At 47.9% G+C, this 14,882-nt stretch overlaps 1 protein-coding gene across 1 annotated transcript in view; it reads left to right on the top strand.

The window, feature by feature from the left end:
• The window catches only part of NAALADL1 (N-acetylated alpha-linked acidic dipeptidase like 1), a 32,392-nt gene extending 24,895 nt beyond the window's left edge, over positions 1-7,497 (top strand). The window contains exons 15-19 of the mRNA XM_063146242.1: positions 134-215; positions 1,526-1,699; positions 3,674-3,764; positions 5,196-5,288; positions 7,326-7,497. Coding sequence (XP_063002312.1) covers positions 134-215; positions 1,526-1,699; positions 3,674-3,764; positions 5,196-5,288; positions 7,326-7,497 — 612 coding nt within the window. The remainder of the gene's footprint in view (positions 1-133; positions 216-1,525; positions 1,700-3,673; positions 3,765-5,195; positions 5,289-7,325) is intronic.
• The last annotated feature ends 7,385 nt before the right edge of the window (positions 7,498-14,882 follow it).

Raw genomic sequence — 14,882 nt, 5'->3', positions numbered from 1 at the left:
CTCCACTAACATTAGAGCCACCAGCCTCCACTGGGTGAGTAGAAGTTGAAGATATATTATACGTAGCCATTTTGCACAGTGATGGCTGAGCTCATAACAATATGTTTTTCCCGCCCTTCGTTCCTTCACCTAGAGCAAGACTTCTGCACGCATCTATCCTGCCTACCACACAGCCTTTGATACTTTCGACTATGCGGATAAATTCATTGATCCAGGTAAGGCTGGAAAGCTGACGCCATCCAGAGTTAGCTGCTGGTTTTGCAAATACATCTCCAGATTAAGGGCTCCTCTAAAGGAGCGATTTATTGTGTGCTCGTGAAGTTTGCAGGTCCATTACATGACATTGTCAATGGCCAGGATGTCTTCCACGCTATCCCCTGGAAATCCCGCTTTTAAAAGACCCAGAGATAATGTGGTAATATGTGGGAAAAGCGGGTTCTCCCAGTGTGCAAACTCGACGTTGCACAATAATTCTGCCACTAGATGGCATTGTCTCAATGGAAGTAAATGGAGCACACAGGGAGAAGAAGTATGCAGTTCAAACCACATGGTCACCCATGTAATCAAGGCAATTGCAATCCCAGAAAGAAAGCGGAAGCAGAAAGCCCTGGTAAGGCAGTGGGTTGTTTTTTTTAAAAAAAAAAATGTAGAAAAGCTCTAAATATTTAAATTTTATACCTGTCATTTTTCAGAACTGCCCAAAGAGCTTCAGCTTTGGGCAGTATAGAAGTGAAATAAATAAATAAATAAATAAATAAATAAATAAATATCTCTGTAGGATTATTTATTTATTGACAGCATATATTTTTTTTATCCCGCACTTTAGCCAAATAGGTTCCCAAGGCAGCTTACACAAATCAGAAATGAGACAGTCCCTGTCGCCCGGCTTAAAAATCACAAAATCATGACACAAAAGGAAAGAGTACTGGAAGGGAGGAGGAAAAAAAGCAAATTCAGGCACTAGATTCTTAATTGGAAAATTCAGTTATTCATTGCTGTTTCCCCTCCCTCGGACACCCTCAACAGCGACAGTTGACAGGAGGAGTGTGTGTGTGTGTGTGTGTGTGTGTGTGTGTGTATGTGTGTGTGTGTTTTCTCAGCTGGAGCTGTATCCAGACACGGTGAAGGAGTACCCGACTGCTTTTCTCTCTCTCTCTCTGATGCAACAGTGACCGGATTACTTCAAAGCCCCCCGCGGGCAACTTCAAAGCCCCTGAGCTCTCTCTTTATCTTTGAACCAAACAGCCTTTCAAACATAGGATGGTCCTTTCATACAGTGGAGGCTGGTGGCTCCAAAGTCAGTGGGGCGGTGAATCCGCTCCGGGTTTCAGCCAGAACCAGTCAGAATTTGAGTTCTGACTGGTTCTGGCTGGAACCCGGAGCAGATTCGCCACCCCACTGATATCGGAGCCACCAGCCTCCACTGCTTTGGTAGCCCATCAACAGAGGATGCTTCAAAATAGAGGCCAGCCTTTCTGTAAAAGAGGGCACCTGGCCACCCTCTGACTCCCAGGTGTCTCCCCAGGTTTCACCAGCCACCAGGCTGTGGCACGGACCGCTGGCAACGTCTTGCTGCGCTTGGCAGATTCCTTAATTCTCCCGCTCAACGTCAGCGACTACGGAGAACTGCTGCAAGAAATGTACCGCACTGCCGAGCAGGCGTTCCAGGCAACCCTGACCAATCAAAGCATCTCGCTTGGTGAGACAGTGGGCCTGGAGGGAGGGCGACCTGGACTGCTCTGCAGGGCTGGGATCTTGGGTGGCTGCCCCGCTCCCATGTATTCACCCCTTCTGGTTTACATCCGCTTTGATAAACAACCCAGGAACATTCCTGGGTTGTTCATTGTGATGTCCAAACCCGGCCCTCTGGGTTGGTCGAGGGCTGAACAACCCAGAGTTTGAACCCGTGGTTTGTTGTTGGGTTGAATCTCTGGGTTGTTTAACTCTCAATGTCATGATTAATAACATATGACACAGTTTGTTGTCAAGTGATCCGAAGGGATGTGGAGCTGAGTTCATGGGTGTGTCCGTTTCTTCATCATTCCTAGTTAAAATTGAGTCTGTGGGGTAAAGTCAACACACTAAAGATGAACCTTATACCTCAAATTCTTTACGTTATGCGTGGGATTGCTTCACTTATACCTGGCAAATATTTCCAACAACTTAATGCTTTGTTTCATAAATTCTTCTGGGGTTTTCCCCATCCCGAATATCTTTGAAACAGATGCAGCTTCCAAGTAAAGAAGGTGGGTTTGGTTTTCCAGACCTAGCTTTGTACCATCGGGCTTCTCCCCATCTGTAATGAAGGACTACATTAGAGGGTGATCCTATGGAAACGAGGACGGGGCTCCCGTATCTTTAACAGTGGTATTGAAAAGGGAATTTCAGCAGGTGTCATTTGTAGGCATGCAGCACTTGGTGAAATTCCCTCTTCATCACAACCGTTAAAGTTGCAGGAGCCCTGCCCTATTTTGTATCTGGTCACTCAGGGCAGGGCTCCTGCAATTTTAAATGTGGTAACGAAGAAGGGATTTCACCAGGTGCTGCATGCCTACAAATGACCCCTGCTGAAATTCCCTTTTCAATACCACTGTTAAAGTTACGGGAGCCCCGTCCTCCTTTCCATATAGACACCTTACCTTAGGCAAGACTTAGGGCACAATCCTATGCTTGTTTAGACAGAAAAAAGTTCTACAGCTACAGCATGGCGCATGCTGGGAGTTGTAGGAACTTTTTTTCTGTCTAAACATGCACAGATTTACACCTTTACTGTGCCAAGAGTTGACAGGTCAAGAATATAGTACACAAGACACCATTCAAATCATTAGCAATCGCATGAATGTGATTTTTTAAAAAAGCGTAAATCACAGGTCCCCCCACCCCGCCCCACACAATCCTTTGACTCAGGAACAGTTGATTCAAACATCCCTACCAGCGCACTGCTATTTACTCCGCAACACGCACACATCCATTTACACAACTCCTAACCCTGTGAATTGTGTCTGGTCTAACTTAGCTGTTTGAACCATGGATTCTGAAAGGAATCAAGGAGCATACTTTGGACTTTTTTCCCCCAGGGAGGACAGGATAGAGGTGTACAAAATCATGCCTGGTGTGGAGAATGTGGACAGGGAGACATTTTTCTCCCTCTCTCAAAATACTAGAACCCAAAGGAGTCATCCCATGAAGCTGATGGGTGGGAGATCCAGGACAAATAAAAGGAAGGACTTCTTCACACAGCGTAGAGTTAAATTACGGAACTCACTACCACAAGATGTAGTGATGGCCACCCATTTGGATGGCTTGAGAAGGGGGTTGGATAAATTCTTGGAGGCAAAGGCTATCAATGGCTTACTAGGCCTGATGTAAACCGCCCAGAGAGCCTCGGCTATGGGGCAGTATACAAATGTAATAAATAATAATAATAATAACTAATGTTTGTGTGCTACCTCCAGTAGTAGAGGCAGTAAGCCTGTGTGCACCAGTTGGTGGGGAACATGGGCGGGGTGGGGTGCTGTTGTGCCATGTCCTGCTTGTGAGTCCCTGGTCATCAGCTGGTCGGCCACTGTGTGAACAGAGTGCTGGAGTAGATGGACCCTTGGTCTGATTCAGGATCAGGGCTCCTCTTATATTCTTATGAACCTGATCTATTTTGCTTCCTCCACAATTCCAGTCCCACTCTCGAATGCAATTGCACACTTCCAGTTGGCTGCTGCCAGTCTTAACCAACGCGTCAAAAGCCTGCAGAAAGAAGAATCTCCCAGGTGAACCTTCCAACACACTTCATAACATTATTTTATATTGGGTGGCCCTACGGAAAGGAGGACAGGGCTCCTGCATCTCTAACAGTTGCACAGAAAAGGGCACTTCAGCAGGTGTCCTTTGTAGGCATGCAGCCCCTGGTGAAATCCCCTCTTCATCACCACAGTTAAGGCTGCAGGAGCCCTGCCCTCTTGAGCAGATACAAAAGAGGGCAGGGCTCCTGCAGCTTTAACTGTGGTGATGAAGGGGGCATTTCAACAGGGACTGCATGCCTACAAAACCTGCTGAAATTGCCTTTTCTATACAACTGTTAAAGATACAGGAGCCCGGTCCTCCTTTCCATAGAAGGAAACCCTATGTTACATGGTGTAAGGCCTTGTGGTCTGTTGATAGACCGATCTCCCACTATCTGTCAGCCATCTGGCACACTTTTCTCCCGTTGGTAATTAGTTGTGGACGACTATTCCGGCCTACCTTACAGGGTTGTTAGTAAGCATGACTAGGATTCATAGAATCATAGAATAGCAGAGTTGGAAGGGGCCTACAAGGCCATCGAGTCCAACCCCCTGCTCAATGCAGGAATCCACCCTAAAGCATCCCTGACAGACGGTTGTCCAGCTGCCTCTTGAAGGCCTCTAGTGTGGGAGAGCCCACAACCTCCCTAGGTAACTGATTCCGTTGTCGTACTGCTCTAGCAGTCAGGACGTTTTTCCTGATTTCCAGCCGGAATCTGGCTTCCTGTAACTTGAGCCTGTTATTCCATGTCCTGCACTCTGAGATGTGACCTGAACCCTCTAAAATGCTACATAAAAGTCTTCTGAACCAGGGGTCTGGAACATCAGCCCCTCCTGGCTTCCAAATCCTAGAATAGCAGAGTTGGAAGGGGCCTACAAGGCCATCGAGTCCAACCCCCTGCTCAATGCAGGAATCCACCCTAAAGCATCCCTGACAGATGGTTGTCCAACTGCCCCTTGAAGGCCTCTAATGTGGGAGAGCCCACAACCTCATCAAGCAACTGATTCCATTGTCGTACTGCTCTAACAGTCAGGAAGTTTTTCCAGATGTCCAGCCGGAATCTGGCTTCCTTTAATCCAGCCTTTTAGTTCCCAGGAGTGACACTTTCTTTTCCCCCCCCAACCGCCATCGATTGGCAATTTCCCAGTTATCGTGCTGTTCCCCATTCCTTTCCCCATTCTCAAAAGTTGAAATGTTTCTCCTAAGGCTTAATTGGCGGCATTAATTGCTTTAAGCTACTATTTTTAAGCTACGTTTTTGTATTTGGGGTTTTTACCCCTTTTGTCATCGGCCCGCCATCACCACTCGAACCCGGCACCCCCTCAGCTGAGATGGAATTCGGCCCACGGGTTGAAGAACGTTCCCTGCCGTTGTTCAGAACCAACCTTCTTTCTCTCTCTCTCCCTGCTCCTTGAAAGCCCCCTCCATGTGCGGGCTGTGAACGACCAGCTGATGCTGCTCGAAAGGGCGTTCTTGAACCCCAGGGCTTTCCCCGAGAAGTATTACTACAGGTAAGCAATGCTTTTCTCCGATGTGTTGCTGTAATTTTAACATCGACAGGGGAGTTTGCTCAAAGACAGCTGCTTCGCCTCGTTCTCCTGCTTCGGACGCCTTCAGACACTTCCGGTTTGCCTCTGAAAGAAGGACTCGTCTATATGCTGTACATACCTCATCGCGGCTGCGCAGTTGCGCCCCCTTGTTTATACGACGCAGCCGCCAAATCGCAGCGACATTGTTCTGTTCCCTGCAAAACTGCGCTTTTTCTATGTTTCCTTTTACTGCGATTTTTTACATTGCTCTGACGTCACCACGGTTGTTTTTTGTCTGTCAGTGCTGGTTTCAATTCAGATTAAGAGAATGAACGTAGTTAAGGGCGGATCCCAGTGCAGCGTAGGTGCGGGAATGCAGGGCTGGGGGCAGGACCAACAAGCCTAGGAATGGCCACCATGGCAATATTGAAGTCTGGGGAATCATAGAATAGTAGAGTTGGAAGGGGCCTACAAGGCCATCGAGTCCAACCCCCTGCTCAGTGCAGGAATCCACCCTAAAGCATCCCTGACAGATGGCTGTCCAGCTGCCTCTTGAAGGCCTCTAGTGTGGGAGAGCCCACAACCTCCCTAGGTAACTGGTTCCATTGTCGTACTGCTCTAACAGTCAGGATGTTTTTCCTGATGTCCAGCTGGAATCTGGCTTCCTGTAACTTCAGCCTGTTATTCCTTGTCCTGCACTCTGGGAGGATTGAGAAGAGATCCTGGCCCTCATCATAAGGGCAGTTATGATGAATAATATCGCCTTAATTCAATGAACAATAGAGGCGCAACTGCTCTGCTGCAGGATTTCAAAGTTGCGCAGTGTTGCCAGAAAACAACCCCCCAAAAGGGACAAGTTTTCAGTTTTGATCCCCGATATTTGCTGCTCATTATCGCCGTCTGACAACGGCACCCTGATTTTCCCTGCTCACTCCTGCTGTATCACCCTATCGCTGCTGCTTCGCAGCCGTGATGCTGCTGGGTTTGGGGAGACTGAGTCGGCAAAGCGGAGTCGTTTAGATGGGCCCCAGGAGAAAAACACTCCCAGTGATGAATGTGGGGGACAGTGGAGGCTGGTGACTCCGGTGACAGTGGGGCAGAAGATCCACTCTGGGTTTCAGTGAGAACCCGTCAGAACGCAAAAGAGTTCTCCAAGGTGCGTAGGTAAGGTCGTGATTAAAGTGGGTGGGGCAGATGGAGCAGATGGCTCTCCTTGTGTCATTGGACTCCAACTCCTATCAGCCCCAGCCAGGGAAGCACCTTGGAACACTCCTTTAGAATTCTGACCGGTTTTGACTGAAACCCGGAGCGGATTCACTGCCCCACAGACATCGGAGCCACCAGCCTCTGCTGCTAAATAGGCAAAACACGATATTTTAGTCATTTATTTATGTTTATACCCTGTCTTTCTACGCCCCACCCCACAAGAAAACGGCACGCAAGGCAGATTACAGAACCGATTAAAATTGATTAAAATGACAAAGCGATGCAAAGAGATTCAGGGTAAATAAAAGGATGGACTTCTTCACACAGTGCAGAGTTAAATTACGGAACTCACTACCCCAAGATGTAGTGATGGCCCCCAATTTGGATGGCTTGAAAAATTCCTGGAGGAGAAGGCTATCCATAGCTACTAGCCCTGATGGTTCTGTGCTACTTCCAGTATCAGTGGCAGTAAGCCTGTGTGCACCAGCTGCTGGGGAACATGGGCGGGAGGGTGCTGTTGCACCATGTCCTGCTTGTTCGTCCCTGGCCAATGGCTGGTTGGCCGCTGTGTGAACAGAGTGCTGGACTAGATGGACCCTTGGTCTGATGCAGCCTCAGGGCTCTTCTGATGTTCGTATGCATCAAAATGCAAGAAAAACATAACAATTACAGGAAAGAAATATTAAACTAGCACTCAAACCGCCCCCCCCCTCCCCTGAAATAAAGGGGTCTTTGCGGTATATAAATTGTGAGCCGTCTGGCCCAGTTGTTGCTATTTCTCTTTCTCACCTTGGTGTGTCTCTCCTCTTGCAGCCATGTCCTCCTGGCCTCCAAGACGTCCTCTGTTGCTACCTTCCCAGGCCTTGCCGATGCGTTTGAAAGCGCCAAAGAGCTGGGCGTGTGGGACGTCGTCCGCAAACACCTGACGATCGTTGTCCAAGCTATCGAGAACGCTGCATTCGTCATGGAGCCCGTAGCTGGATAAGAGTGATAATAAAGCAACGAAAGAATTACAATCTCAAAAGGCGGACTTTAAATCTGGGCCATTAGATAAGACTTTAAGAGTGTTCCAAGTGATTGATTTACCTTAATCCCTGCAGTCCTTGCAAAATAATCCTGTAAGGTAGGCCCGGGCAGTTATCCCCATTTTCCAGATGGGGTATGTGGGAAAGGCATGCTTTGAGAATAGCAGCCTAGCGAAAGCGTTTAGTAGTTCATGGCTCAGTTTTGGCTTCCATGGAAGTGCAGAGGACATGCTGGGTTCAGACGACACCATAACCAACAGTGGGTTGAATTAGGGTGACCCTATGAAAAGGACAGGGCTCCTGTATCTTTAACAGTTGTATTGAAAGGGGAATTTCAGCAGGTGTCATTTGTGTATATGGAGAACTTGGTGAAATTCCCTCTTCATCACAACAGTTAAAGCTGCCCTCTTTTAAATCTGGTCACTCTAGTATAGCTCCTGCAGCTTTAACTGTTGTGATGAAGAGGGAATTTCAGCAGGTTCTCCATATATACAAATGACACCTGCTGAAATTCCCTTTCTAGGCAACTGTTAAAGATACAGGAGCCCGGTCCTCCTTTCCATAGGGTCACCCTAGTTGAATAGTCAAGGGTTGGTTATGGTGTCATCTGTCGGGACTTTTTCACCCCACGGTTGGTCATTCGGCTGAAATCGTAGCGGAAACAAGCAACGCTGTGCAGAGTTGATTATTTGAACAACTGTCTGTCAATCACACAGAGTTGGTTATTTTGGGCAACTACAGAGTCCCCTGGCAAGAGTGACTAAAGTCGCAAAGGCTGATGGGATACCAGCAGGAGGACTGAGGGAGGGGATAGAGGGCGGGGGATGTGTCAATCAAACACACAGTTGACTAAGAGTCAAATTGACGCTGACCTGAATCCACACTACAGTTGATTATAATCATAGAAGAGTAGAGTTGAAAGGGTCCTCTAAGGCCATCAAGTCCACCCCCCTGCTCAGTGCAGGAATCCACCCTAAAGCATCCCTGACAGAGGGTTGTCCAGCTGCCTCTTGAAGGCCTCTAGGGTGGGAGAGCATACCACCTCCCTAGGTCACTGGTTCCATTGTCGTACTGCTCTAACAGTCAGGATATTTTTCCTGATGTCCAGCCGGAATCTGGCTTCCTGTTACTTGAGCCCGTTATTCTGTGTCCTGCACTCTGGGAGGATCGAGAAGAGATCCTGGCCCTCCTCTCTGTGAGATCCTGGTCCTCTTCATGTTGTGGAGTTGATGATTAATCCACCATTGGGTATTGTGTTTTGTGAATGCAGCCAAAGTCTGACTGGGAACTTTATTAAAAACAGTCTAATCTACAGTGTAATGACCCACATAGGCCGGTTAACCTACAGAGATAACCTAGAGTTTCTCTCACATGTGGGTTTTAGAGTTACACTAGACACCGACAGCATCTTAGCCGAACGAACCCAGAAACACAGGACTCTATAGAAGAAAACTCAAACTGTCAGGAATGCACGTTTTCTTCACATATTATGATAGAGTGACTAGAAAACTGAACATGACTTCAAAGATGCCTAAATGTCTATTTGTAAATGATACATGACTGAATCTGAACAAGAAATTGAAGGAATACCTATCTTACAGAAAGGAATAAGAAATAATAATTTCACATCTCTAGTCTTATATAGAAGTCTTACTGTTATGGATTTTTTTGGAGATCATTTTGTGGGAATAAAGGGAACGTAGCAATATAAAAATGCCTTGTCTGAAACATTTTACTAATCATTCTAAAAGAAAGATGTTTCATAATCCAAAATTGTTCAAGTTCCTCCCCCACACTTTTTTTTTTTTTTGGAAAACAAAATGTCTTGGGGGGGGGGGAATGCGTCCCACATTTTCCGTTTTGTTTTTTTAACAAAAAATGGGTGGAAATAATTCCCATTTCCCCAGGTCTTTACATACCTTCTCTTCTCCTTAAGAATTTTATCCTAGCGTTCAACCGAAATCTGCTCTCCTGTAACCTAAACCTGTTAGATCTCGACTTGCCCTCTGGACAAGCAACAGAGAACATGTTTTCGCCTTCTTCGCTGTGGCAATCCTTCAAGTATTTGCAGGCCGTGGTCTTGTCTTCTCTAAGCTAAACGTACCCAATTCTTCAATCTTCTGTTCTTTCTTCCCCCAAAAGGCAGCAAATGTCCAGGGGTGAGGACTAAAAAATCAGGACTGTCCCTGGTAAATAGGGGTGATCGGAGCAGATGTTCACTGGCCTGGAGCAAACATCTGGAATAACCTTTCCCTACACCATCTAATCATGTTGTCAGCTTGTACAAGCTGAGGACGTGGACAAACCATTTGGAAGTTCAAAGCCCACCACCTGTTATCTGGGTCCTGCCCATCACAGTTATTAGAAGGGCATTTCCCCAGGTCTTTACATATCTTCTCATTAAGGATTTTCTTCTAGCGAATGCCCTACTGCTGAGGGTAGAATCATAGAATCATAGAATAGTAGAGTTGGAAGGGGCCTATAAGGCCATTGAGTCCAACCCCCTGCTCAATGCAGGAATCCACCCTAAAGCATCCCCGACAGATGGCTGTCCAGCTGCCTCTTGAAGGCCTCTAGGGTGGGAGAGCCCACAACCTCCCTAGGTCACTGGTTCCATTGTCGTACTGCTCTAACAGTCAGGAAGTTTTTCCTGATGTCCATCCGGAGTCTGGCTTCCTTCAACTTGAGCCCGTTATTCCATGTCCTGCACTCTGGGAGGATCGAGAAGAGATCCTAGCCCTCCTCTGTGTGACAACCTTTTAAGTCTTTGAAGAGTGCTCTCATGTCTCCCCTCAATCTTCTCTTCTCCAGGCTAAACAGGCCCAGTTCTTTCAGTCTCTCTTCATAGGGCTTTGTTTCCAGTTCCCTGATCTTCCTGGTTGCCCTCCTCTGAACACGTTCCAGCTTGTCTGCGTCCTTGAATTGTGGAGCCCAGAACTGGACACAATACTAGAAGAGGCCTAACCAGGGCCGAATAGAGAGGAACCAGTACCTCACTTGATTTGGAAGCTATACTTCTATTAATGCAGCCCAAAATACATTGAAGGCAAACAAGATAAAAGACCATAAAGCCCAGAACAAATCAAGCGCTATTAAAACACGACCCAGGACAACGGAGGACCTCAAATGCAGCTCATCCAGACGCAATGACATTAAGCGATAACAGTATTGCTTTTAATTATTTTGAAACAATGAACAAGGCATTAAAGTTCCGAAAGGGCGATTCACCAGGGCTTGGGTTGTACGGCACGGGGCATTTATCCAGCACATTAGAGGTACCTGCTTTGCAAACAACCCCACGGCCAAGTACAACTCCACGTGGTCGTGCAAGGAGGGCCCGCTTTGCTTTACGCCCCGATAGGCTGCCAACTTCCACTTTGATGTGAACGCTTGTAAATGTCACTGCTTGAGCACTACCTCGTTGGAGGTAGTGAATGCCTCCCGGAGGGAGATGTAGTCCCAGAGTCTGTCTAAATGCACGCAAAGCATTTAGTGGATGTGTGGTGGTGTGGCGTCGATTATACAAAGCAGCAACAATCGTGCACCTACCCTGGGGCTTTCTGCCGACGCTGGGGGAGGAAAAAGTTGGGGGCTTACCTTTGGCCGCATCCTTTGTCTAAGTCTCACTCCGGAGTCACAGCGGAGGTGTGGCCAGGAGGATGGTGACCCCGGATTGGTCACCATCTGCCTGTGACCGGCGCTGGAAACTCCGCACTTTCGCTGTGGCGTCAAGATTAGCCGCCGCCGTCCCACAGCAGCGAAAGAGCGGGGTTTTGGATCATCGTGGTGGCAACCTGCCGCTATAAAAACACCCCCCAGACTTGACATCTCATTGACTTGTCTTAGGGATGTGGCAATGGGGCCCAGTTATGCTGAGTGCCTGGATTCAAAACGGAACAATATTCTACTTCTGAGGATGCCCTGAACCTCCAAAATGCTCTTTGGGCCTGTTTAGACAATACGCTAAACCATGGTTAGGGCCACTAACCTGTCCTTATGTAGCCAGTGTGGTGTAGTGGTTAGAGTGTTGGACTGGGAGTTGGGAGATCCGGGTTCGAGTCCCCACTCGGCCATGGAAACCCACTGGGTGACTTTGGGCCAGTCACGGGCTCTCAGCCCAACCCACCTCACAGGGTTGTTGTGAGGATAAAATGGAGAGGAGGAGGATTTAGGTACACCACCTTGGGTTTCTTAAGAGGAAAAAAGGCAGGATAGAAATGCAATAATAATAATAAAACAACAATAACAATAATAATGTATCAAGCACGGTTAGGAAAAATTCCATTTGCCCTACACGGTAAGCCATGTAATGAGCTCAAAATGCTTAACCATGATGGCTTAGCGCAGCCTTCCTCAACCTGGGGTGCTCCAGATGTGTTGGACTGCATCTCCCAGAATGCCCCAGCCAGCTGGCTGGGGCATTCTGAGAGTTGTAGTCCAACACATCTGGAGCGCCCCAGGTTGAGGAAGGCTGGCTTAGCGGGTTGTCTGAACAGGGCCTATATATCCGTCATCCAGGCACTCTCTGCTTACTCACTTCAGTCCCCCACATCTGGGCTTTCCTGGCCCACGTGGTACCCACCCACGTGGTCGCCATCCCTGCTGACAGCACACAGATGCCCTCAGGTCTTGCGTGACCCCACCGCCGAGGGTGCATTGAAGGCAAACAAGATAAAGGAGCATAAATCACAGAAGAAATCAAGCGCTATTAAAAAACGACCCAGGACAACGGAGGACCTCAAATGCAGCTCATCCAGACGCAATGACATTAAGCGATAACAGTATTGCTTTTAATTATTTTGAAAGGGCGATTCACCGGGGCTTGGGTTCTACAGCACGGGGCGTTTATCCAGCACATTAGAGGTACCTGCTTTGCAAATAACCCAACAGCCAAGTACAACTCCATGTGGTCGTGCAAGGAGGGCCCGCTTTGCTTTACGCTCCAATGGGCTGGTATCCCCTGCCAACTTTTCACTTTGATGTGAGCGCTTGTAAATATCACTGCTTGGACATCATGCGCCTTTTATCAGGTGTCTACTCTGACAAAATGTCTTTTGTAGGGTGCAACCCTGTTCATATTTAAGCAGACATAAGTCCAACAATTTCCAGCAACCCCCCCCCCCCACACACAAACAGCATGCCCGGAGCTGTAGGGCTTACTTCTGTCTAAACATTCATAAGACTGCAGTTGCGGGGAGCAGTCGCATGGCTTGCATTTCCCAGCTCTGAGGTTGGGTACAGCGCTCTGACCTCGGAGTTGGGGATCCGTGCTCCCCATTCCCTCGGTCTCCCCATCCCAGTCACCATAGCGAGGATTGCTCCGGCAATTCACCAGGGCTTGTGTTGGGAGTGACCTGGCACGGAACGTTATTCCAGAGGTTCCCGATTTGCAAACCACCCAACCGGCAAGAAAAGTTCAGGTGATCACAAAAGACAGGCCAGCTTTGCTTTATGCTCCCGTGGGCTGACAAGCCCGTGGGTTTGATGTGAGAACTTGGGGAGCTTCCTGCTTGAGCATCAAGCTTTAATTCTTTTTCAGGGGGTCTTTTTCGGTACTGAGAAGACAACAAACCTGTAACCTACACCTCACCTTTCATCAGTCTCCCTGTTTCATCTCACTATGGGTACATCCAAATTCATTTCCCTTAACCTTCCCCCCACATACTAATAGTCAAAAATGTAAAGATTTTACCTGGGGCACTTGAGTTAATTAGAATTCTTGCTTCCCATTGCAGAAATCATTCCTGCAGAAATCCTTCATAAAATCATAGAACAGTAGAGTTGGAAGGGTCCTAAAAGGCCATCAAGTCCAACCCCCTGCTCAGTACAGGAATCCACTTTTAAGCATCCCTGACAGATGGCTGTCCAGCTGCCTCTTGAAGGCCTCTAGTGTGGCAGAGCCCACCACCTCCCTAGGTCATGGGTTCCATTGTCTTACTGCTCTAACAGTCAGGAAGTTTTTCCTGATGTCCAGCCGGAATCTGGCTTCCTGTCACTTGAGCCCATTATTCTGTGTCCTGCACTCTGGGAGGATCGAGAAGAGATCCTGGCCCTCCTCTGTGTGACAACCTTTCAAGTATTTGAAGAGTGCTCTCATGTCTCCCCTCAATCTTCTCCTCTCCAGGCTAAAGATGCCCACTTCTTTCAGTCTCTCCTCATAGGGCTTTGTTTCCAGACCCCTGATCATCCTGGTTGCCCTCCTCTGAACACGCTCCAGCTTGTCTGCATCCTTCTTTGACGTTTGATAAGTGTGAGGATTGGAAGACCACATTTCGGACTCTCCAAACCATGGTTTGAAGCAGTCTTTCCCAACCTGATGCCCTCCAGATGCGTTGGACTACAACTCCCATCTTCCCAGCCCAAGTGGTCATCGCCTATGCTGGCTGATGGGATTTGAAGTCCAACATTTCTGAAATTCACCAGGTTGGGGAAAGCTCGTTGAAAGATCAGAAATAAACCCTGCGGTATGGGTCTCCTTTCTGGACACATACACTTGGTGTGCTGAGTGAATTCCAAGTATTTGGCAAACCGTGGTTTGCCATTAAGTCAAAATTGGCAAAATGTGGTTGTTGCTACCTCAGAGGCTGTTTCAGAGCCTCAAAAACAACCCCGATTCAATTCAGGGGTGCTTCGGGGCTTCGCTGCCTCACTTCGGTACTGAAGCTGAAGCGAGATTCGGGGGCCCTGAAGCAGGGCAGCTTTTGCAGGTTTCTAGGTTTCCACATGGCAGGCACTCAGGAAAGCCGGGCGCAAGGCTGACCAGAAGTCATTGAACTCCTTGCTTGCCTGCCTCATGTAAAGGGCCGTTTTCCTAGTTTGGCACCATAGATCTATAAAAAAGAGTGAGCCCACTTCTTACCTTTAAATCACGGTTCTAAGGGAGGAGGATGCATCGCAAAGGTAAGTCCTGGGGGCAGTAGTGGCTAGTTCAGGACATGTTGTAATAGCACCCTCCTACCCATGTTCCCCAGCAACTGGTGCACACAGGCTTATTGCCTTGAATACTGGAGATAGCACACAACCATCAGGGCTAGTAGCCATGGATAACCTTCTCCTCCTCCAGGAATTTATCCAACCCCTTTTTAATGCCATCCAAATTGCTGGACATCACTACATCATGTGGTAGAGAGTTCCATAGTTTAACTCTGTGCTGTGTGAAGAAGTCCTTCCTTTTATTTGTCCTGGATCTCCCACCCACCAGCTTCATCGGAATGACCCCTTTGGGTTCTAGTATTTTGACAGAGGGAGAAAAATGTCTCCCTGTCCACATTCTCCATACCATGCATAATTCTGTCCACCTCTATCATGTCTCCTCTTAGCCTCCTTTTTTCCACACTAAACAATC

Source organism: Elgaria multicarinata, chromosome 21 (genome assembly GCF_023053635.1).
Source record: "Elgaria multicarinata webbii isolate HBS135686 ecotype San Diego chromosome 21, rElgMul1.1.pri, whole genome shotgun sequence".
NCBI classification, from domain to species: Eukaryota; Metazoa; Chordata; class Lepidosauria; order Squamata; family Anguidae; genus Elgaria; species Elgaria multicarinata.
Note: the sequence above shows the minus strand (reverse complement) of the source record. Positions and strands in the feature narration are given on the sequence as shown.